General features: G+C 37.9%; 1 protein-coding gene across 17 annotated transcripts in view; it reads right to left on the reverse strand.

Moving 5' to 3' along the window:
- LOC125467077 (neural cell adhesion molecule 1) overlaps positions 1–26387 on the reverse strand; it is a 501070-nt gene that overhangs the window by 130365 nt on the left and 344318 nt on the right. For 11 of the 17 annotated variants that reach the window (XM_059639028.1, XM_059639033.1, XM_059639029.1 and 8 more), the window contains exons 8-9: positions 22417–22559; positions 11585–11614 (exon numbers count right to left, since the gene is read on the reverse strand). In XM_059639028.1, the coding sequence (XP_059495011.1) occupies positions 11585–11614; positions 22417–22559 (173 nt within the window). The remainder of the gene's footprint in view (positions 1–11584; positions 11615–22416; positions 22560–26387) is intronic. The other 6 variants (XM_059639041.1, XM_059639030.1, XM_059639034.1 and 3 more) reach the window with 1 other exon arrangement.

Below are 26387 nucleotides of genomic sequence, written 5' to 3' on the forward strand. Positions count from 1 at the left end.
TGGCAAGTTCACAACTGCTAAGTTCTCCATGGCAATCACAGTCCACTTGCTAAACAATCAGCATCCTCCTTCCGTACAGTATAAAATGTTGGTTTTTCTCCTTATTTGTTTTTCTTCAAAATTGTCTGATGAGTTCAAAACTAAAGCTTTCAACAATAAAACAATGATGTTGGTGATCTGAAACCAAAACAGAAATTTCTGAAGATATTCAGCAGGTCTGGTGGCAAATATGGAGAGAAAGCAGAGTTAATGTTTCAGGTTCAGTGACTCGTCTTCAATGTTCTGAAGGGGGAAATCACTGGACTTATTAACTCTGCTTTCTCTCTACAGATGCTGCCAGATGTGCTGAGTTTCTCCAACGATTTCAGCGTTCAAGAATACACAAGTTATTTGCAATTAAAGGACTCTAAGTATGTCAATGCACAAACACCGAGATCCTGTACCAGAAAGACTGTGGGCGCAAGGTTTGGGCTTTTGTCTGAAATACCAATCTCACAGGCAAATATTATGCACTTGAGCGCTCAGGTAAATGAAACAAACTATAATGCACTGGTGATTAGGTGGCACTGATCAGTGTTATGCTGTTCACTTTTTTTACTTTCAGCTTTTCTTATGTCACATGGGGTCACCACATTGCTGGTTGAGAAACCTTGATGTCACCATCGTTTTCAATCTGATAATTGGATTCACAGGCAAATGCTCTTCTTCATCAACTATGTTCATTTATCCGAGGTTAAGTGGCAATATACTGGGAAAAAAAATCACAGAACCTGACCAACCTATCGCCTGTCAGAGTGAAAAATCTACATTAACAAGTTGCATCTCAATATTTAAACCACTAAAGAAATGTTTTGACTACTGAGTAGGTAAATTAATAATTTACAATACAACATAATTTATTATAAATTCTGATTTTATTACTCCCCTCAGAATCAAAATAACAGCAGTACTTTCCATATACTAACTCCTAACATAAAATCAACATTTAGAGTCATAGTCGTAAGTAATACAGCATGGAAACAGGCCCTTCGGCCCAAACAGATCCATGCTGCCATGGTGCCCACTCAGTTAGTTCCAATTGCCTGCATTTGGCCCCTCTAAACCCTTCCCATCTATGTACCTATCCAAATTATTTTTTAATGTTGCTACTGTACCTGCCTCTACCACTTTCTCTGGCAGCCTGTTCCATATACACATCACTCTCTGCGTGAAGAAGTTGCCCCTCAGGTCCTTCTTAATTTTATCTCATCTCACCTTAAACCTATGCCCTCTAGTTTTCAGTTCCCCATCCCAGGGAAAAAAAAGACCATATGCGTTCATCCTATCTATGCCCTTCATAATTTTATACAAATGTTGATTTTATACACTTTTAAAATGCTGTTCCCTTATTTGTGCATTTGTATATTACATGGACCTGCTAGCAATGCCTATTATCTCGACTGGCTTCAGTATGGCTGTTAAGTTTGTATTAAATTGTAACTCCAAATTTCTTCAAAGATACCCAGAACATAGAACATGATACTCTATTTTTTCTATTGACATTTCAATTCACAGGATTCATTACAGCAGTTGCTCACATGAATATAGCACCTGAAGAGTATGTCGGGTGCTTTTCATTGAACAGATTGGAGCTGAAGCATTGTTCAATTCCAAAAATGCTGAATGCTCTGTTAAATGAATACCAGTCATGGACACGGATGGTAATCACTGTACACTTGTCAATGTCTTCCTGAATGATGCATTATTTTTGTCATTTGGTTGGTATTTCAGCCAATTTGGAATTCACAGCAAGTAAATTTAACCCAACATATACTTTGAGTACCGAGAAACAAAATTCCACAAAATTGATGATTCAAGATAAAAAGCTATTTCTTTTAACTTTACGAAAGATATTTGTCAGGGCTTTTCATCTTGCCCTCATCAGGGCAATTCACAGCAATACACATGGAAAAGGAAACCAGACTTTTTACTGTATGACAGAAGAGTCCTGATTGGTTGGCTCTGGATTGCTTTGCAGGTATCATGGAGAATGCACCAGTTAATAATGACCAACAGGTAACTGACAAACTTTGCACAAATTTTAAACTTGGCTGATTAACTCTGGTCAAGGCATTACCCTGAGAGATGAAACAACAAAGGGCTGTCATCTATGTTGTTGAGTTGAAACAGACTTGATTTTTTTTCTACAGTGTATAGCTTCCAGTTACTGGATGTAAACTAAAGTTCCAAGCCTTGATGTGCTCTTCTGTGATGAATTTAATCTCAGGATCTTATCAGATGCTATTATAAGTTGGCCTCACCTTCTCCACTAATGAAATCAGGACAACAACTCTCTAAAATTACTGAGTACGGATTTAGATTCTGTAAATCTGAAGTAATTTTTATAACAAATTGCATTTGTAGAGAGCTTTGAATTCATAATTGAACCTGCCAACTACATGGTTGATAGCATGGGCAGGATATGTTAGGGCAAGTTCATCCTTTATGCTTCAGATGATTTGTTGTCTGCCTCCATCCAAGATCTTTGGATTTTTAATACACTCAATTCAAACTTCAATTGAGAGGTTTCGAATTAGATCACATGATGGGAAACATACACTAAGCTACAGAAGCAGCTTGCAAGTGGTCAATACTAAGGAATAAGCTCAGGAGAACAATGTAGTTCACTGTGCAACCTAGGCAGATTGCAGAATATGCACAGATGATATTTTCCATTTTGGAAAACGATAAGCTACTAGTACATTATCTCGTTGTGTCACTTAGAATTTTTGTAACAAGAGCAAGCTCTGCAATGGTGGTAGATAATGTCGCATTGTGAGTAGTCATCAAAGTAATCCTTTACCTACATCCTCAAAGATGAAATGAATTTGAAAATCTTATCTCATGCTGTCAGAAATTGGCTTTGCTATCTCCACTAATGAAAAGGAATCAACTGGAATACAAGGATTACACAGATCACTGAGCACAGATCTGTTATAGTTCATAAATGTGAACTATGAAGTACACAGCCAGTGAGCTGCAAAATCACTGACCAGAAACTAAATACATTCACCAGTTCAGTTTTGAAATTCCAGGAGGTGTGAAGGAGCTCTGATCAGGATATTTTCCTATTTGGACATTGTGCTGCACAGTCTGATAGCAAGGTGCCTTTGGGACCACCACCAAGTTTGCTAAATCATTTCAGAGGCAAGTTAAGGGTTAACCATATTGTTGTAGATCTGGAGTCACGTATCAGTCAGACCTGAGAAGGGGAGAGAATTTGTTTACCTACAGATCATTAAAGGAGGAGACTGGTTTTTAATTAAAATTAAAATAATATTTAGATTTATGGAATTCAAAATCTGTTAATTGCTTATGTTACAGTGGGACAAACACCAACTTTTTTTTATTCATTCACGGGATGAGGGCGTCACTATCTAGGCAACATCTATTGCCCATCCCTAATTGCCCTGAGGTCAGTTGAGAGTCAACCATATTGGTATGGGGCTGGAGTCACATGTAGGCCAAACCAGATAAGGATGGCAGTTTCTATCCCCAAAGGGCATTAGTGAACCAGCTGGATTTTTCCAATGATCAACAATGAATTCACAGTCTTCAACAGATTCTTGATTCCAGATAATTATTGAATTCAAATTCCACCATCTGCCATGGCAGGATTCGAACGTGGGTCTCCAGAATGTTGTCTGGTGTCTGGATTAACAGTCTGACAATAATACTCATAGGCCAACGCTCCACCAATGTTTGAAGATTGAAACCTATGAAGGTGTCTGGTTTCCAGACAGAAACACTGCAGAATAGGGAATGTACACTTTATCATTTGAATAGGATAGCTGTGATTTGAATTAATCTGTAGAGTACTGTAGTCTTTGTATTCTGGATAATCTGGGTTCGTCAGCAGAGACAGTGATACCAGCTTGTAGCAGCATCAGAAAAGATCTTCAAATTTAATTCAACACAGGTGCACGTCTGTTGCTTTAATCACTCAACCAAATAACATTTTAGCACACTATGCTGCAATTTTCCCAAAGCAGTCGGTTTTCATGTGAAGGGTGTTTTACTTAGTTTTGGAAATTATCTAAATGTTGGCACAATGCTGATCTTTTTTGGTTCATATAAGCGAGTAGATGAGTGAGTAATGTGTAACTGTCACAATTATCCAACTTAATCAAGCAAACCTTGCTTCAATAACCAGCAGCTACCTGGGAAAACTAGCAGCTACCTAAAAATCAAGATTCCTGGCAAAAGGAATGAACCTGTCAGCTTTCCAGAGCAGTTCATCAGTAAAATAATGAATGAAGAGAGATGCAGCACTCTGATTAATAATAGCAAAATCATCGCATCTGGAATAACTCTATCAGCAAACTGAACGTTGCAGTGAATTTCATAACCACAGGCAGAACATGTGGAGGCACTAATGGTCCCATCAGTTACAATCAAATTGACTCACTACTATGATATCCCAGGTGATTCCGAAGCATGCTACTGCAATACATCCTAAAAATTCAATTCTCCATGTTATCGCCTTTGTTTCTTGATAACAGGCCAGATTCTTTGCAGAGTCAGGTTGATTCCAAAAGGCCTTTGAAAATCGTGGGTTGGTCATGTTTGTGGGATAGCAGTCATCATTTCCAGATTCAGCAGTTTGCACTAGGGCAGTGCAAGGGTGCAGGCCGTAAGGCCTAACACCCTGCACTCCTGACATGGCTAGTTCCACTGTAGGGGGAAACAGACGCCTAATATCCAATTCCCTGCAAATTTCATGCAGTTGGGTCAGCTTCTCAAAGACACATATTTAATGACCCCCTCAGGAAATTGGAAGCCATAGTCTGAATTTGGCAAGAGATTTAAAATGCCTTGTTATTCCCACCACTGTGCCTTGGCTCCTTTGCATCTTCAATGCCTTCCATACACTAATACCAACCCCGTGCCCACTCACCGGATATGGAAAAAGAAGCAATAACTTTCATCATTACAATGGTAAGACTCAAAATGCACTTTGAAAATATTCAACCATATAATTTTAAAAATCTGCTGCTCTTACAATGACATATTAGTGTCAATTACAGCACCACTGCAAACAAAAAGCTTGACTTCACCTAACACTTCATTTGCCCACACAAACATAAGTGACAGTAATAAGTTTAAAGAATAATACACTTATTCCCAAAGAGCTGTTAAATCAAAGTAAACACTGCCTTTGAGATGATCCATTAACGAGCCCTGGAGTTCAGCCAAGCTTTCATGATGAGACCATCTGTAGAAACAGATGCCTTGCCATCTATTTCTGTTGATTTGGTTCACAGACAGACAACACGAGCAATAGAATCTCGTTTGGCACTTTACTGCCTCTGGACTCAGTGAGTTCAACAGTTTCAGACCCGAGACAGTTAAAGATCCCTACCAGACCTACACTGAGTAAGATAACTCATAGGCTGGTATCCATGAAGGTATCTAGGAGAGTTCATACCTTGGAAAGTCCATCAACATGTGGTTTGGAACAGGTGAATTGCTTTGAAACATTTAATCAGAACCAATGTTGGTAAAGTGTTGGAAAAGGTTATAGGGGATAGGATTTATAATCATCTAGAAAAGAATAAATTGATTAGGGATAGTCAGCACGGTTTTGTGAAGGGAAGGTCGTGCCTCACAAACCTTATTGAATTCTTTGAGAAGGTGACCAAACAGCTAGATGAGAGTAAATCGGTTGATGTGGTGTAAATGGATTTCAGCAAGGCATTCGATAAGGTTCCCCACAATAGGCTATTGTACAAAATGCGGAGGAATGGAATTGTGGGAGATATAGCAGTTTGGATCGGAAATTGGCTTGCTGAAAGAAGACAGAGGGTGGTAGTTGATGGGAAATGTTCATTCTGGAGACCAGTTACTAGTGGTGTACCGCAAGGGTCGGTGTTGGGTCCACTGCTGTTTGTCATTTTTATAAATGACCTAGATGAGGGCGTAGAAGGATGGGTTAGTAAATTGGCAGACGACACTAAGGTCGGTGGAGTTGTGGATAGTGACAAAGGATGCTGTAGGTTGCAGAGAGACATAGATAAGCTGCAGAGCTGGACTGAGAGGTGGCAAATGGAGTTTAATGCAGACAAGTGTGAGGTGATGCACTTTGGTAGGAATAACCAGAAGGCAAAGTACAGGGCTAATGGTAAGATTCTTAGTAGTGTAGATGAGCAGAGAGATCTTGGTGTCCATGTACACAGATCCTTGAAAGTTGCTACCCAGGTTGACAGGGTTGTTCAGAAAGCATACAGTGTTTTAGCTTTTATTAATAGAGGGATCGAGTTCCAGAACCAAGAGGTTATGGTGCAGCTGTACAAAACTCTGGTGCGGCCGCACTTGGAGTATTGTGTACAGTTCTGGTCACTGCATTATAAGAAGGATGTGGAAGCTTCGGAAAGGGTGCAGAGGAGATTTACTAGGATGTTGCCTGGTATGGAGGGAAGGTCTTACGAGGAAAGGTTGAGGGACTTGAGGCTGTTTTCATGAGAGAGAAGGTTGAGAGGTGACTTAATTGAAACATATAAAATAATCAGAGGGTTAGATAGGGTGGATAGGGAGAGCCTTTTTCCTAGGATGTGACGGCGAGCACGAGGGGGCATAGCTTTAAATTGAGGGGTGAAAGATATAGGACAGATGTCAGAGATAGTTTCTTTACTCAGAGAGTACTAAGGGAATGGAACACTTTGCCTGCAACGGTAGTAGATTCGCCAACTTTAGGTACATTTAAGTTGTCATTGGATAAGCATATGGATGTACATGGAATAGTGTAGGTTACATGGGCTTGAGATCGGTATGACAGGTCGGCACAACATCGAGGGCCGAAGGGCCTGTACTGTGCTGTAATGTTCTATGTTCTATAACTGCTGGCACAAATTTTGTTTTTTTTTGTTGCTACTTAATTTTATTCCCACGCTTTCTTCCTTAATTCTTTTTGTTATGTATTTGGGTGGCTGCTGTTCAGCCACTCGCACCTCAAGTGGGCACATTTTTTGTTTCTTCACATCATTCAATACTCTTTGGTATATGTACCATGAAACTTTTTGATATTTAATTTCTCCTTTCCTCTACCTAATTACTCCATTACTGTTCATTTTTCTTCCTCTCTGCTGTCACTTGTTGAAATCCAATTCCATGTCAATCTTTCCTCCATTCTGATAAAAGGTCATCAGCCACGCATGAACAATATTCCCACATCAATGGGGCCTGAGCTTTCTAATATATCCAACTGGCATTACACTCTTATGTCATTTCATTTACCTTCCCATGTCAGGGAAACACAATGCTAACATTCAGAAAATAAGCTGTCTCCAATATCCTTTGGTTTCATAATTTTGTTCCCAGCTAATGAAAATGCATGAGAGATATACTACTTGTGTCTGATTTTTATGTTTTTTAACCTTAAAGGCTTTTAAAGCCCCAAATGTTGGGCAGGAATAACTTCCCACAATTTGTTGCTTGATAGTATGAAAATTGCTGAAAAACGACATTTAGTTGAAGATTTTCATCTTGCACTCATTTGGACAGTTTGCAAGAATACAAACTTAAGGCCAAGATGTGTTTGGCCCTCAATAGGTTCTTTTGGCATGGCTCCACCGATTTCATCTAAAATTAAACGAATATCAAGAAAATTAGCAGTGAATTATTTACCAATGTTATATTGCTTGAATATAATTGAATAAATGTTTTTGAATCATCCAAGTCGTCAAAGGAACAGAGTGAACTCAGCAAAGTCTTAGACTTTTTCCAAGTAAATGATTTTTGTCAATATGCTCTGTTACTGTTACACTTTAAGATAGCTTCTTTAAAAATTACCCACTGTGATGCTCTTATTTCACTGGAATGCCTCCTTAATAATTCATCATTTCTGTTCAATGTCAATAAGTACTTCAAATGATGCTCTATCAACGTAGTTTGCCTTTTGTGTCAGTGCTTCAAGTGCAGAGTTCTAACCCATGTGAGTGATACTGACATCTATCTTGTGTCTCTACATAGAGATGCTTAAATTAGGATGACATTGTCAAACATGGCCAATTCTTTAACTGTATTCTTTTCTGAATGGAATTAAGCACTTTTATGTCCATGCGTAATGCCAAAATTCTAGAGATCACATTTGAAATAACTTAAAGAAGTTTTGGAGGAGGATAGGGGAACATATGCATTGTACTGGACTAAAAGACCACCTATACATCGAACAATTTTTCAAGCAAATATAACATGGCTCACTGAGCTGCATAAATAAAGAACACTACCCGTTGTCACTGATAAAAATAACTTGCCTTATATTTCCTCTAAACATTTTACTATGAATCAAAAGAAGAGTAAATTTTACTGCCATGTCATCTTATGTAACCCGTTTATTCAATCAAAGCATTCTGCATTGTTTGAAACCTCGGTTTTTCAAGGTTATATTTGCATATGTCACAGTTTTGGTAAGAGGTAGACATTAATAGTCACTACTTGATAATTCAGCCAGTTAAGCAGTAAATTAAAGTAAATTATGAACATATATCTACTCCAGTAGCTCAAATTGTTCTATCAACAGTTCTTTGTATTGACATTTATTTCAATCTGTTGAATGCTTTTTTTTAAAGCATGTGAACATATCTCCTTGTTTAAACAGTAAAGATGCAATGCAACATTAAACACATTACATCTTGCAAAATGTCTAAATCAATTTACATTTTTTGCACTGCAACAGAACAATTCAATGTTTTGATAGGCAAGTTAGAATTGTTGTATAGCTGCTGCGTTTTTAAAAGGAAGCCATTTTCTATCCAAAATTCATATCAATCTCCACATGAATAAGAAAGTCAAAGCATTACTCACAGGAAAATATATTGCAATACACTACAATAAAAATTCTTAGTAATGGTAACAGCTTCACAGACTCAGATGGATAGACAATGAGTTATCAAATGATAATCTGCGTGAAAATGGTTAATTATGGACTGACATTGAAGAAATGACAAATGTGGATTAAAAAACATAACCAATGCACTGAATTAAAAATGTGAAAGCCTCAGAGTTTGCACAAGAATGATAGCAATTTTTACCACCATACAAATGAAAACGACTGACCATTTTCCCCTGCCACATCCCTTTCACTTTATACTTTTATGCAAAGGTTGAAGCAATGAAGAAAGCCATTATGATCCTCTCTATAAATATCTAGTAAAATATATTTAAAAAGAATTTATGTCTTATCAAGCAACAGCTGAGCATTATTTGATAAAGTGTACAAAGTAAGTTAAAAAAAGGTATTCAAGAAATGCAATAAACACAAACACAAAGAAAGGAAGAGGAGCAGGCCATTCAGTCCTCTGAGCCTGATCCTCTATCTCAATACCATAGTCCCACTTTCTCCCCATACCACTTGATAACTTTAAAATTGAAAAAAAGAAAATCCATCTCATTCTTGAATACATTCAGTTACCTGGGCTCCACAGACTTCTGTGGGAGAGAATTCCACAGGTTTCTTACCTTATGAGTGAATATGTTTTTCCTCATCTAAATAGCCAACTGCATACCCTGAGACGGTGTCTTGATTCCAGACTCTCCAACCAAGTTAAATATCCTGCATCTAGTCTGTCTGGCGTTGTTAGAATTTTATACGTTCCCATCAGATCCCCTCTTCTCCTTCCAAATTCTCATGAATACAGGCCCAGTCAAATCGAGGTCTCCTCATAAGACAGTCCCACCATCCTGGATATCAACCTAGTGAACTGCCGCTACACTCCCTCCATACAAACTTATCCTCTCTTACATCGAGGAGCTAAAGCTGCATGCAATACTCCAGGTCTGCCCTCACTGAGGGACAGTAAAACTGCTGCAAGCTATCCCTACTTTGAATTCAACTCATCTTATGATGGTCTATACATTACTTGACCTCCTCATTATTTGCTTCACCGCCTGTCTACTTGCATTGACTGGTGTACAAGGACACCCACATTCCTTTCTACATACACACCTGCCAATATATCATCATTTAAAGAACACAATTCCTGTTTTTCATACCTAGCCACACTATACTGCATCTGCCATGTTTGTCCTTTCACTCAAATGTGTCAATTTATCTTGAAGCCCTTGATCCTTGCGAAACATCACTAGTCACTGTCACCTCTCAGAAAAAGATCCATTTCCCCCATTTCCTATGAATCAACCAACACCTGATCCATGCCAATATACTATTCACTATCACACGTACTTTAAATTTGCTCATTACCATCTTATGAGGGACCCCAACAAAAGCATTCCTAAAATCCAAATACGTCATATTCACTGATACGCCCCAATCGATTGTACTAGTTTCATTTTAAAAACCTCAAGCAGATGTGTTAAGCATGACTAGCCCTTCATAAACCATGCAATTTGACAAAGGTCAAGTTGTTGATAGCTGTTTGTTGAAGCGGTAGATTTGGATACATTCCACTAATACCTGATTGAATGTCTTAATTTATTTCAAAAATTAAGATGCATTAGACAAAAATATTAAAGTGTTAAATGACTCATGGTGTCATCACAAGAAAACTGTTCAAATTGCCTTTACATTTGACATTCCAAATATTGCCACAATGCACTTCAACACAGTGCAACAAACTGCTGTAGCCAAAAAAAAAGAGAATGACAGCATTCCGTGATAGTGATGAGAAATTGTATTCCATTACCTCAGTCACATCACCGCAGAGGATGCTGCTAGACCCTACATCTATGAATGCTAGACAACAGATCAGTTGTCGAACTACCATCCCTTGCTCTCAGATATCCACCTCCTAACAGCCATTTATACATAGGACATGACACAATGCTGAGAATACTATCTGGACTGTTCTTACAGCTGGCAAGGGATGCATACTACCCAGGGGACTCTGAACTACTTCTCGAATTTGATTTATAAAATTACCGTGTGAATTTGCTTAATATGTTATATTAACAATACCATTGAACAGCGAAGATGTAGCATTTTTACACAATATGGTATAACTCGCATGAAATAATTGTTTAAAAACCCAGTAAACTGGCAGAATAAAATGATTAGCAAACTTTGCCATACGCAATTGGTTAATTATTTGCAAATCATATTTTATTTGTATCAAATAAATATACACACATTTCATATACTTACGCGTTACCAGAGCTGAGGCAGATTAAGTAAAATGGTCTAAATTAATTTTGCTGATCTCAGTAGTTTGCAAATGCTTTTTAAAAGGTATTCAAATGCAAACATTTAGAGTGAAAAGTGTCAAAATTAAAATCAGAATAGTCCTTGATTTAATAAACATGCAGTCCCATCAAAAATAGACCACATGAGTTCAATGCACAACCTCTAAAATGACAAACATGGCATCAAGCAGTAGTCTTTCTCCATTACCTCTTTCTTTTAAATGCAAATATGCGCCTGAAATCTTAAACTTTCAACTTTGTTCATGCTGTCCATTAGTAATCACTTCTCCATTATAGTGTATATCAAAAGGGTTAGTTCGGTTAATTTTAGTGACTATTTTGTAAATTGGCTCTCTGTGCTAGTGCTTGTTAAGAGTTAGAGAGTTTGGCTACAAGTAAGTAGCCATACCTTTCGAGTCACGGGCCATGTCCATGAAGCCTGGAGAAAACAAACATGAGACACAAGTACTTTAGATATGTTAGTCATGAACATGCACAGCCAGCTTACACTTAAAGATGCTTTGTGCAGGTAACAATATCTACAAAGGATATGCAAATACAGTGGAATCTTGCTACTTTAAAAAATAAAGGTGGTCGGTCCTCACCACAAAGATTTTTTCCCTTGGTCTTGGCAGTATTTCCATTAAGGTCAGTAAAGATGCCCAAACCTTAGATAAATAGCATGTGCAATAACCAGGTTTCAAACTAAAACCTTACTTAACATAGGAAATTCAGATGGTTTTTATAAATAAGTTTGTAGGATGTGACAAATTCCTTTTAAAGAAAGAAATGAAGCTGTTTCCATAACTGTTAAAATGTGTCCCAAATTCTGCAACATCCTCTCACATGACTCCATTTCTTAATCTGTCACACTGGGCACTGGATGGTCACGTGACTAGGGAGCAGTACTGCAAAGAGAAGCTATTTGGACTTCCCATTGATGTCAGTCCATTTCTGGACAACAGAAAAAAATCGCTAGTGTTTCTCTCCAGATACACTGTGAATGTCGGGAATGCATTAACAGATTTCCGCAGCTAGTGAAATATTGTTCATTGCCAGGTTATCAGGGCCACCTTCCAAAGAACGAGCTGAAGATGGCACTGGGGTCCATGATGCTAGAAGTGGCATTTTGAAAAGAAAGAGACTTGTGATTCCTTTTTTGTAAACTAAGTATTTATACTTTCAATGTTCAAACTTAATATGGACGGAAGTTGGAGATCTAATGAGAAAACACACAGCAAACGCACTTACTGTCTAAAACGCAGCATTCTGTGAACTTTGGGAGTTTGCAAGGTTTCGGTTTTCTGGTCTGCAGTATATTGCATATTTGCCATTGAATTTTTGTCTGCTTGATTTGTGTAGGATTTACATATGTTGTACATCATGCATTTGCAAAAATAAGAGTCAGCTAGAAATCAAAAGATCCACTGGAAGTACTTAAGTAGCTTCTGCTGTTTTTGGTCATCAAAAAAGGCAAAGAGAATGCTTCTCCTGACATGTTAACATAGTGCTATAACCACTCCAACCATTTTTGAGCTAATGTCATCAGCAAAAGAGTTAAAAGCAGACTAGGTGGAACCTTGCACATGGTCAGAATTTCACATTGCTTGGGCTCATTTAAATGACACCAGTACAGATGGTTGTGCAGTGCACCGCATTGGTGGATTGGCCAATTGCATCTCACATGGCCATGCCAAGCAAATGCTTGAATCTGTTCAATTTGAAACAACAGGATTAAAATAGCTGTGTTACACCAGCTGATTTAATTTCAGTACTGCTGGCAGATAATCTGCTTTCATCCCTCTAGAGAAATCCAGATCAGAAACTTCCACTGGGCTAATTTCGGGAACATAATAAACAAGCTATTTAAATCATTACAATTTCAGCACTTTGAGAAATGGGAAAAGCAGTTCTTAATAGAATAATGCCTAGCAACTCGCGTTGTGCCCTTTTAAATAGCAGATGAAGCCTGTTACCTTTTATGGCAATACAATCAAGTGCTATTTACCAGCGCAAAAATAAGGATGGGTAACGTTCACTTAAGTGGAGGTGAAGTAATTTAGATAGGGTGTATAATACGCAGCTAACCCAATGCAGTTAAGTAGCCATTCCAACTCCAAATGAAAATTATCCACTACCCAACCCCATAGATTATCTGAATTTGGCAGACAGTGGTGTGGCCCCTCATGACAGTCATTTATGGCCAAAATTTATTTGAATAAAAAATGCTGCATTGTAGGTGCACACCGTACCCCTGCTAAAGTGTACAATTCCCATTAAGTGTCTCTGTCACTATGGAACATCAGGATGAAGATTCAAAAGCTGATAAAAACAGTTGGTGTTGTCAGAAAAACTGGCAGTGTTGGGTTCAATTTAACAGGTTGTAAAAACATCACAGGAATGCAGAGCATTGAAATAAGCCACTTCTGAATGAGCAATTCCGTTAGCAGCAATGAAACAATATACCAGCGGATCATAACACAGCCAGAATAATGAGTCTTTAATGCTTCTCAAGCAGCTAACCAGCCATGCAAACACTATAAATGTCAAAAAAAAACTATGTTCATCAAGCTGTCGAATTCCTGTGTAGCAAATCCCAAATTTGCGCACAAAGATAACAAAGTGTGGCCCACAAAGCTCTGTTTATGCTGATCCTGAAAGTAACAGCCCTGACATTTCTACTCAGGAATGGAGATTTTGACACTGGTAGGATACTTGGCAACCAGCCTTTATGTTCTTATTTATATTTTAATTTTTAAGCTGCATCATTAACAAGTTAGCAAACTACCTTCCATTTGAACTGAAGTTAGTGGTAGCTTTAGGAAATAAGTACTTGGATGAACACTTGAAGTGCTGTAACTATGTGCTAGTGTCGGTAGTGGTATATATTTATCAGTACAGATTGAATGGACTGAAAGGCCTCTTCTGTGCACTGTGATTCCACGCAAATTAAGAGACAACATTACATTGCTTGAAAAATTATTCATCTTTTGTTATCCTGTTTAATAATACCAAATCATAAGAAAATTAAAGGAGCAGGAATAGATCATATTGCCCCTCAAACTTCTTCTGCCATTTAGTACAATCACAAACAAACACCCGTATTAACTCCACTCTGAAGGAGGGACACTGGACCCAAACGTTAACTCTGCTTTCTCTCCACAGCTGCTGCCAGACCTGCTGAATTTTCTCAGCAATTTCTGTCTTTGTTACCGATTTATATAATCGAGCAGTTTTTGTTTTTGGTTAACATTTAACTCCACTTCCTGCATTATTTTCTTCCGAAACTTTGACCTAATGAGCAAAACCTTAATCGTCTAAATATTGAATATACTGAAGCATGGATCATGCGCACTTGATTATAATCTGAGATTAGACCTTCTTGTTCTAGGGTTTCCCTGCTGGGAAGCCATCTCTTGGTATCAAGCCTTTTTAATGAAACCATCACTCATTCTAAACTCGAAGATATAGCAGCATTACACTCTTCCTTTTTGTCAGAAAACACAATGATAACGCCTGAACAATATGGACCAACATTCTGAATTTCATCATCAGATTTATGGACTGAAATCATTTATAATGGGAAAGACACCAACTTTAAAACGTTCAGTGATCAATTGACCACAGGCTGAGCAAGGCTCCAGAAAACCAATGGGGGATAAATACAATTGGCAACTGAAACCAACACCTTCCTCAATATAGACTGAAACTAGTCAGGCATGAAGAAACTCTCATTTCCTATTTTTGATGTATGATCAATTTCACATATTGGAGACAAAAGGACTCACCAACAATGATCTGGTTCAGAAATAATGAGTCCAGGCAAGCAAACACATGTGTTGGTTGTTTTGTCAACTGCTTTGGCAGAGTGGAGGAGATGAATTTTTCGCAGAAGAACTGAGAGAAGCCTCTTGCTATCTAATCATGCTCAGGAAAGACCAAACAACCACTGTCAATACAAGCCAGAGAAACATCCAATTGTAGACAACTCAACAACAATACCAGCAATGTTTTTAGCTACTGCTGATTGAGGATACTGCTAACCAATCATGATCTCAGGCCAACATCTTATACCTCCAGGACACCCGTTTAACTTCAAACTGCATGTTCTTGTATTGTCTCACTTATATTGGGCATTTTGCTGTACGCTTATGTTTAGGTACATTTGATGTTTTATCTTCCTTACTTTACCTCAAAGTTTGCAAGTAATGAAATTCCTCTTTCCTTCACCTTAAAAGAAACTTCCAATTAGGTATTTATTATTCATGGTGTGCTAGTTAACTACATTTTAATTAGAAAGAGTTATAGCTGCATACTGAAAAGACCATTAAACTTTTATTGCAGCCAACTGAAGAGGCTGAAAAACATGAGAAAATTCACATCTTCTCACCTCATTGTAACAACAATCAATCAAGTACCCCTTCACTGCAGCTCCTTTAAAGGCAATTATGTTTTTCTTCAGATAAAGGTGTATAATATACATAGTACTCCAGGTGCTACAGTATTCACCAAACCCCTGTACAATTGGAGCAAAACTCCTATACTTTTATATTTCAAATCTCTCGCAACAAAAACTAATGTACTGTGACATCCTAACAGCTTGTGGTACTTGCGTGTTAACCCTCTATGGTGTGTGTGCTGCGATATCCAAATCCTAACATTTAATAGGTTCACACCAATGAAAAAGAAAATTGCTCAACCATCCTTCTTAATAAAATGGATAGTTTCACAATTACGCCCACCTTTCTGCATATGATAACTACTTGTTCAATCACTGAACTAGGCAACTATCTTTGCAAATCCTTTACATTCCTCTCACAGCTTACCTTGCCACGTAGCTCTGTATCAACAACAAACCTACACCCAGTCCCTGTTAAGTCAGACATTGACACATGTTGTAAATAGTTGAGACCTGAGGTTTGACCATTAGAGAATGTCCCAAGATCCTAAACCCAAACTTGCACACAGATAAACATCAGGCATCAAAGTACTAAAAAAAACTGAAGCAGCCGAGCAGACAGGGAGACTTGATTCACAGGTCTCAACTTTTTAAACACAATATTTTCTAGCTATCCTCTTAATCAACAAAGTCCAACCCCAATTCTCTATCAACTTCAGGGCAAATTTATTCATACCACTAACTCATTTGTGTCTGTGTCGGAATTGTAAAATCAATATTACTTTTGTATTTAGAACTTAAAAGATCTCAGATTGACAAAGTGAATTTAATTGTAATCCTCAAGCTTGGTGCTGGAAATCCAGTTATACAAAGGATTCCTCAGAGAAAAATCTTATCAGGAATTCAGTGATCCTGAAGAAGTTGGTAGACATAAATCTCTGCCAGTATCTGAAACATTGCTACTTTGGGAGTAAGGCCCTGATTTAAAGAGTTTGCCATAAATGGTTTTTAAGTTTTAAGCCAGGAAAATATACATAGGAGTTATAAAACATATCATTAAATGTAAAATAATAAAGATTTAGGCAGTTTATTATGTTAGAAGGGCCATTTGATGCTGTTTAATAAATTTAATCTTTGAGTGGATTGCAGCTCTTAGCAGTAGGGAAGGGAATGGAATGGAAAATTGGATTGGGAGTTACCAGTCATTGGATCCACTAACATTAGTTTTGCCTGGTGGTCAATGCTAAAATGCTCCATCACAAGTTACTTTATTACACATGCAGCAAAAGTCTGGTTCGTTTGCTCTCTTAATTTCTGTAAAATACTCAGAAGAACAATTAAACTGAAAATGAGATACTGAGCAGAACAAAATTTTGTGGAATTAACATCTTATGGAAAGAGAGAAGCAATTACTGGTAACTTCGCAATATAGCACAGAATGGCTCCACAGCAATTGCTCCAAGTTCGATTCTTTCTTATCTCAAAGGGTAACTAGAGGGACACTGACAGATAACCTTTCTGTAATGGATAGCTAAGTGCAATAGATATGTTTTTTAAAAGCGTTAAACCATTTCCTGTTGTGGTGGAAGGTGTGCATTTAGTTGTTTGCATATTTCAAAGTTATCAAACCAACTTTGATCTTTCTGACATTAACTAGGAAGTGATACTGTGCACGATTGCCCCTTTCTGCTATTTCAAGCAAAGTTTAGTGATCGTTCCAGTTAAAATACTAGATAAAAGAAACTGAGACAAGCAAGTATGATTTTTATGATAACGCTAAAAGATACAGCTTCTAGATTTCAATCTTTTGGCATTGCTCCGTAAAGGATGCCAATAAAAGATCAAAGGATTTCTGCTCTTGGATTCCATCAAATCTTCCAATCTACACATACTAGTATCCATTACAGGGAAGATTTCATCCATTTGTAGCAATATCTTTACAGGAGAATATGTGATTTTTCGACAAGGAGCAATGTAACTACTGTCAAATGCTACATTTAATAATACTCCTTTCCAACTGGTTCTATCTTTTATGCCATTTGACCCTAAAATAATATACTTGATGGTAAATTTAAACCTTCACTGAAAAATATCAACATTCTATAAATGGGACTATTGTTTCCACAGAATTCGATGACCCTTGCTGCAAAAGGACAGAATGCTTATTTAAGATGATATAAAAATTGGAGAAGGACAGAGGTAGTTTCATCAAAGAAACAGTGGCTGAGTGGGAAGCAAACCAGTGCCAATGGGGAAAAACAACAAAAAAGTACAACATAGAAATTACAGACAACAGAGTTTTCAAAAATGAGGAAGTGTAAAATGAAGGCAAATAGAAAGTTATGAATGTTCATTAACATCAAGATTTAAAGAATTCCCACGTAAACCAAATAAAAAGCAGAAGTAAAGTATGTATAACTGTTTCTTTTGTATTCTTTTGAGTCACATGAAGATTGGGGCTCATACCACAAATATAGAAGCACAACATACAGAAAAGAAATATGACTTATGTAATAAGTTTGATAAAATGATAAAAATAAGAGCATTCATTTCACAACATAATTCACAATCACAATACTGCAGAAAAATTTTCTACCATTGGAAAAAAATTGATAGTCATGTACAGCAACAAATGTTACACATGATCAGTTGATGACTAAACACTTATGATGAACCGTAAGCTTATGTGACAAAAAAACTAAAGCAGATGATGAAAGATTTGCCTCATTTGCCTCAGTAATGATTAGTCTCTGACAGAAATCAAACATTTTAATTTTATCATACAAGGCAGCAAGCAACATACAAAACAGACAATGTAGTTACATACAATGGAAGGGGAGTAGGTATGTATAGTTAGTGTGTTATAATTAAAAAAAAGCCTCACTCAGTCTCTGGAGATTAAGCTCAGATGTTGATAAGGGCAAGTAGTAGTGATTTTATGGACTGAATGCAGTGTGAATGATACACTGTTTGCAGTCCAAATGGTCTAAACGAACACAATATTATACGTCATCTTTCCTGCTCCTCTGATGCTGCTTGGCCTGTTGTGTTCATCCAGCTCTACATCTTGTTATCTCACACTCTCCAGCATCTTCAGTTCCTACTATCTCTCTACAACATTATGATAGCTTCTTTTCTCCTACTTGTAAAGGCAAAGTTGAAAATCCATAGAGATAGTATGAACTACCGATACTGCAGTCAGAGATAACACATTGTGAAGCTGGAGGAATACAGCAGGCCAGGCAGCATCAGAGCAGCAGGAAAGCTGACGTTTTGGGTCAGGATCCTTCTTAAGAAATGGGCGAGGGGGAAGGGAGCCGTGAAATAAGGAGAGAGAGGAGGGGTGGGACTAGTGAAGGTAGGTGGTTTGATGATAGGGGAGTGCAGGTAGGCAGCAGCGGGTACTCCCTACTTGCACTCACCGACCACCATCCCACCTACCTTCCGCAGCCCCAACCCTCCACTCTTGATTTATTTCACAGTTCCCTTCCCCCTCCCCCATTTCTGAAGAATGATCTGGACCCAAAACGCCAGCTTTCCTGCTCCTCTGATGCTGCCTGGCCTGCTGTATTCCTCCAGCTCCACACTGCCTTATGTTGAAAATCCGTCGTCATTTTCTGAAAATTGAACTTGTCCATCACCAACTTCAGTAAACAAACCATTGCTGACAAAAGCTGAACTTGGTCTATTTTCGTATGGGACTTTATAATCAATGAGCCTAACATGTAGGCTAAAAGTATATTAATGCAGATGTTTGTACGTCTCTGTTTCAGTCTGAAAGAAGAGGACTGTAGATTAGAAGTATTCTGTTCATTCAAGGATTTTAAGCAGATAAACACATTTACTGTTTGTTGCTCTACTCCTCACTTTGGAAAATTCATTGGGAATGGCAATGAACCGGAATTCCAGCATATTTAACATTGTCAGCAAAATGTGGTTGTTACATGTCCTTCCTCAGAATTACATGCAAAACCAACAAGCAACTTCCTAAAGTAAGTGTTCCAGGGCACTCTCACATGTATTAGACTGTACAGCAATGGGCCTAAACTTATAAACATTAAGTACAAGAACAACAAAACAAAAACAGAACATTAGAGAAACGCAGCAAAGAAAATAGTTAACGCTTCGAATCCTGTGACCATTCTTCAGATCTGCTGAGTTTCACCAGAAATTTCTAATTTTTTTTGTTTCAGATCTCCAGCATCTGCAGATCTTTGTTTTATTTCAATACAGGAAGAACTATGGACTGGGAAAAACTAATTGAGTGCCTAAAAGTGACGGATATGCCAATTAAATAACATGAACCTGAAAAATTTAACGTGGCAAAAGATAAGGGGATGTTTAATTGAAGTAAGGGAGTTTGAGCTACTGCAACTTTTCTAGTTTCTGAATTTGACCTCACGCCAAATGTGCTGAGACAGCTTTGCACTCAATCCTAACATTAGATTCATGTATTAAGCCATGTGCCTGCTTTCACAGGGTAACATCCTACTTTATGCAATTTTCAATAGGACCCACTGTCTACTACACATCTTCCACCGTGCAGTCATTGTTCTCAGAAAATTATTTGCAACTGGCATTGTTCCAAGAAAGAACTTGTTAATATCTGTGGCTTTGTCCATTGCTTTCCGAAGTGGAACATTTTTCAACTAGTTCTAGTCTTTTAGTTCCACTGAATATTAATTATGTAAAATACATGCTAATTTCACTGGTGAAATCAGGCCTTCACATATGACAAATATCTGGCTCACCATAGTAACTATGCATTACGCTAGTTTTATTCGATTGATATAAAATCACTCGAGAATTTTTTGTTTAATTATGTTTCTCAGGCATTCCAGTCAAATTCTAGCATCTGGATTATGTGTTAATTAAAATTTAAGACTAATAAATCTAAATGCTATAATATAAATATGTAATTACAGTGATGATTCTATATTAATTCAGTAATTTGTTTATCTTGGTTCACAAGGGTTATTAGATTGAAATGACAACATTGTTTTAAAGACATGGAGTCAGCTTGTGGTAGGAGAACCTACAAACAAATTTGGACTGTTATCAAGCTTGCTTGAAACTCCCCACCTCTATTACTAAGGCAGCCAGGAGGGAAACTTTGTATGATTTCAGCAGAGGTCGCATGCTTGGCGTCATGTAAAGTATTGTGTTGGTTTGGAAATAATATGAGAAACATAAACATTCTATTTGTTTATTTTTGCATTGTGAATGTCACAAAGTCTTGAAACTGCATGGATTTTTGTGAACTAGATTGGATTCTTCTTTCTACTCTAATTTACAAGAATGTAATAAGTAGTAAAAAGTGATGAACTTATTAAAACGTTCAAAATGTGAAACTGCATCAAAAGACTATTTGGGGCAAATACTAGCTTTGGATATGTTAGGCATAATAATATATAAATGAACAGTTTATGATTTTCATTCACGGGATGTGAGCATTTGTTGGCAAGGGTTTGCGGTCCATTTCCAATTATACATGAGAAGGTAGTGCTGAATACATTAGTTCACGCTACAACAGAGGAAATCTTTACCCAACACAAATAAGAATGTTATGATCATTTCAAAGGTCTATACAGATGGCATGCTGACATGTTCACAAGGTGACATGTCAGGCTACAGAATTATTTCCAGTTTTTTATGAATTCATCTGATGAGATGAGGCCACAATCCAGAAAATAATACCAAGTGATTACATAGGTAGAAGGATTCACATCCAAACAAGCAAACCTGGATAAAATCAGTGACTTATGCATGCATCCCTTTTCTTATAATGAACATCCCTGTGTGTTTTTTTTTTCAAATCATACACAAGAGTATAAGCTGACCACAGTCCTCCACTTTCACCTATGTTTGTAGTCAATTGAATGCACCCATTTTCTGGAATAAAGCTTTGAGGGCATGTTCATTATAAGTATCTAGACAGAAACTGGTGTCTTTCTCGGTTACAACAGCAGAGCATATTGTAAGGGTGTGCTCTTATATCATGCATAATACCTACTCTCAGACAATGGAATCACAAGAGCTCAATATTCTATGAAGACAGCAAATCATGGATCTAACGAGAGGGGTCTGATTTCCAAACAATCTTCATAGCATCAGAATATATTGAACAAATTACAACTCTGTAGGTGATTGCCAATAATGACTGTATATCATTATTCAATCATAATCCTGACTAAATGTTATACAGCACTGAGATTTTAATTATAGAAGCAAAATAATTTTGCTGTTTTTCAAAGATGGTGTGCTGTGGGAGAAGTCATTTTGTGTTTTGCAAAAGAGTTAATCTCTTTTTATTTAAAACCTCTAATTGATAAACTATTAATATAGCCAACAATTTTGGTATCCTACCAGCAAAATTCATCCAAAAATAGAGCACATGGTTGAGTATTGAGCTCGATAATCCAGAAAGTGCCATGCTTAACAGCAGTCTGTGCTACATCAGGTGATTCCTGCTGATGCACCAATTTTAGTGCTACCATTGGCCTTCGCAACATTGAACTTGTGCCTGCCTGGGCAGGATTCTGGTGGACTCAGAAACATGCCAAACCATTCTACAGCAAACGGTGATTCCACGTAGAGTGAGCTATGGTTCAGTTCCTCCTTGGGGGAGACAGGCAACAAAGTCATGCATACCCCAGTCACAATCACAGAGACAAGCAAGAAAGAGTGGACTTAAAATTATTGGCTCTGCTTAATTTTTGTGGGCAAGTGAACACAAGTAATGATATACAGATGATGAAATCTATGCTCGTTTTCCATTTGGGTAAAGGAGGTACAAATTCATCCACCATTGTATCAAGCTAGATTTCATTGATTTGTTCTACCTGTTCTCCATCCTTGTAAGTGTGGGCACCTTTCATCCAAACGATGGTCGGGGTAGGGTCACCTTTGGCCTCACAGGTCAATGTAATCTGCTCTTCGAGCTCTACCGCAGTCTTGTTTTCTACATATGTAATTTCAGGTTTCACTACAAGACAAAAAGGAGTTTTTAAATCCTGGTTAATGACACAGCTGGCACCAAGGAATAAGGCATGTCTACGAGCTGATCAAATTTGTAGTTAGCTATTACGATGATTCAGCAATTAAAACAGGGGCTGAAAATTCCAAATTTTCAACAAAAACAACATGACATTAACAGAATTTCCCTAATTGGGATTTCCCTTTCCATTGTCATTGTCTGTTTCAGAAATTGGCACATAGAGCTGTAATTGTTCTCGAGTGGACTAATTCATAAAACAAAGCTATTAAATAAAAATGATAACTACCTTTCGTGGCTGACAGATATTCAAGTGGGGAAATTCTAGGAATATGTAGGTATGAAATGAACCAATTAGGTAATCACCGTGTTCAGAAGCTTTTAAATAAATGTGCATCATTAAAACTATTACGGAGAAGTGCTTACGATTTTAAAAGCTTCCTTGACATGCACTTTAATATTAAAACCTCCATAATTTTTGAAAAACTACTGATCTCCAGCAACCCACTGTGCTGTCATTTTAAATCATTTAGAGATTCTGAAACAGCAAGGTGTGCAATTTCTCTGTTTCTTGATCTACCAGCAATGGTTCACCCAGGAGGCAAAAGAAAAGTTCTAACCAGCCTGTTGAGGGATGTTGTGACGTAAGTAGGACTTGAACATGGGCCTCCTGTCCAGGGACATGAGAGACTCTGTATGTCCCTTGGCACGGAGATAAAAGATTTCATTGCTGTATGTCCAAGAAAAGCAAGGAAGATCTCCACAATGTCCTGACCAAAAATTACCCCTCAATTAGCACTTCTGAAATATGGATTATCCAATCGAGGTCAATTTTTTGATTGTGGAATCTTGCTGTGTGCAACTATGGCTGCCTTGTCTTCTACTTTAGAACAGACACTTCTAAAGTAGTGGAATGGCTTTAGGACCTCATGAGGTAAAAGGTGCTGTTAAATGTAACTTCTTTTCTACCTTTCTTGAATGCTGCTTTGAAGCAGCTAGTCTAGTCTAAACTCAGTTTTAGGGGTAAAGATGGATAGCAACTCACTGCTGGCTACCACAGGTCCTACCTAATGCTAACAGAAGGGAAAAATCAACGTTTTGAATGAGAGAGACCTGAACTGTGACAAGGGCGAGGAGTCAGCGATTCAGCTCCCCATGCCTGTTCCAACATTCAAAGAGATCAAGTCAGTTTCTGGCCCTACTCCACATACTTGCCTTTGCTTAACAAAAATTTACTTAAGGGATATGAACCAAAGCCATTATCTTAGATTTATAATTAACAACTGATACAGCATCAAATGCCATTTATGGAAGAGAGTTCCAAACATTTACCTTCCTGTGTGTGCCAAAGTGCTTCCTAACATCTCTGCAGGAATGATCTGGACCGAATTCTCCTAGTCATGCCTCCTAGTTCTAGAATCCCCAACCAGTGGAAATAGTTATTCTACCTTGCCTTTTCTTGTTAATGCTGAAGACTTCAATAAGATCACTCCTTAGCCTTCTAAATTCTACAGAAAACAGCCAGAATTTGTATAATCTCTCCTCATAATTTAACTCTTAAGGTTCAGGTATCATTCGTGTAAATCCTACATTATGTTTCCACCAGGGCCAATATCTCCTTCCTGAGGTGTGATGCCCAGATCTGCATTCTTTACTCCAGTGGGGCTTAACCAGGGTCATGTATAACTGCAGTATTACTTTTGCATCCTTATACTCCAGGGGCAAGATCATTACACACAATTCACACAATGCTTCATCCTTCAAGATGTAGTTAGTTATTAATAAGAACTAACCAATTAAATCAGGCAGGACACAAACGTACCTGATTTCAATTCATGAGTGATTTGTGCCAAGCTTTACGTTGGGAACATTAAATTGCAACTTTTATCTCAAGGGGTAGTTCCACATCACTTCTACAAGATAACCTTTTATTTCAGGGTAGAAAATGTGACAGACTACCATTAGGTTCCATCAAATGACTAAAGTGCATCATATTTTTTTAAAAAATCCTAAAACAGATTTCCTAATTTAGAATAAAATCTCCATATCAAGCTGTAGTTTAAAGATAAAACATTGATCAACCACTTTCCCATGGCAGATACTATTGAAATATTGATTCTCAACAGCGGCTGCATGACCATCAGTCTGATGCAGTTTGTACCATGCATGGAGAGAAACAGAGTTAACACTTCATTTTGATGAAGCTAGTTATTCACTTGGAACATCAACTTGATTTCTCTGTGCAGCTGTCACCTTAAATGCTGAACCTTTCCTGGGGTTATTTTTCTTCTCCTAGATACCAGCATCTTCAGTACACTACTAGTGTCAGCTATTCACACTGCATGTATTTGTGAACAAATGGAACACAAAGTCTTCTAAACAAACAAACAATCCTTCTTTAATCCTGCACTGCTTGAATGAGTGGAAAAAAAACTCAACTGAAGGGACTTCAAGTAGCAGAATATTTTGCCACCAGAGGGAGCTTTGTTATTTTTCAAAGCTTACTTTGCCCTGTAGTGGTAGAGGACAGAATTAACATTATTCGCTTTAGTTGAAGTGTAAGAGTGCCTCAATTTTTTGATACTGACATGCATGGATTAGCGTTTAAACAAATGCATTCTAGGCTTTCATATTTGGGACATCTCTTGCAAGTTGGATTTCTACCTGTTCTAGAAGATACCCCACAGTCTCCAATGCATCTCATGCTCGAGTTTAGAAGGCAAATTCCCTGGATGGCTCAACAATTTCCCTGGATGAGAGGCAGATATTTACTGTGTCAGGTCACAGTAGGAGAAGCACTGTGTGGCTTGATCAAAAAAATCCATTTGCTTTTGTGCATTGTTACAATATTGGTGAACACAGGAGTAACTATATTCAACTTCTAACATTTGATATTTTACCTGATACATCAGAAGGCTAAATGGACTAAAGCAATCGTTTGAGGACAAATACTGACCTAAAGTAACTGCTATGATCATCTGACCACATATTACGGCAATCTATCTAAAAATACCCTGTGTGGAAGACCCTGCAGTCAGCTCCTGCTATGTAATATTCATGTGTGGAAGTAAGTTTGCTCGCTGAGCTGGAAGGTTCGTTTTCAGACGTTTCGTCACTATTCTAGGTAACATCATCAGTGAGCCTCCGATGAAGTGCTGGTGTTATGTCCCGCTTTCTATTTATGTGTTTAGGTTTCCTTGGGTTGGTGATGTCATTTCCTGTTCTTTTTCTCGGGGCTCATTAGCTGCTGTTTTCGTGCGTTGGTGGGTTTGTGGGCTACCATGATGCCAAGAGGTCCAAGTAGTCTGGCAGTCATTTCCAAGATGTCTTTGATGTAGGGGACAGTGGTTATGGTTTCTGGGCACGTTTTGTCTGTCTGTTTGGCAGCAGCTAATGAACTTAAAAGACCCTATACAGACAACAAGCAAAACGAACGTCATTTACAAAATACCTTGCAAAAACTGTGACAAACACTACATTGGACAAACAGGCAGAAAGCTAGCCACCAGGATACACGAACATCAACTAGCCACAAAATGACATGACCCACTACCACTCGTATCCTTACATACAAATGAGAAAGGACACCACTTTGATTGGGACAACACATCCATCCTACGACAAGCCAAACAGAGACACGCACGAGAATTTCTAGAAGCATGGCATTCCAACCGGAACTCCACCAACAAACACATTGGTTTGGAGCCCATCTACCACCCCCTGAGAAAAAGAGCGGGAAATGACATCACCAACTCAAGGAAACCCAAACACACAAATAGAAAGCGGGACATAACACCAGTGCTTCACCGGAGGCTCACT

Source organism: Stegostoma tigrinum, chromosome 32 (assembly GCF_030684315.1).
Source record: "Stegostoma tigrinum isolate sSteTig4 chromosome 32, sSteTig4.hap1, whole genome shotgun sequence".
Taxonomy (NCBI): Eukaryota; Metazoa; Chordata; class Chondrichthyes; order Orectolobiformes; family Stegostomatidae; genus Stegostoma; species Stegostoma tigrinum.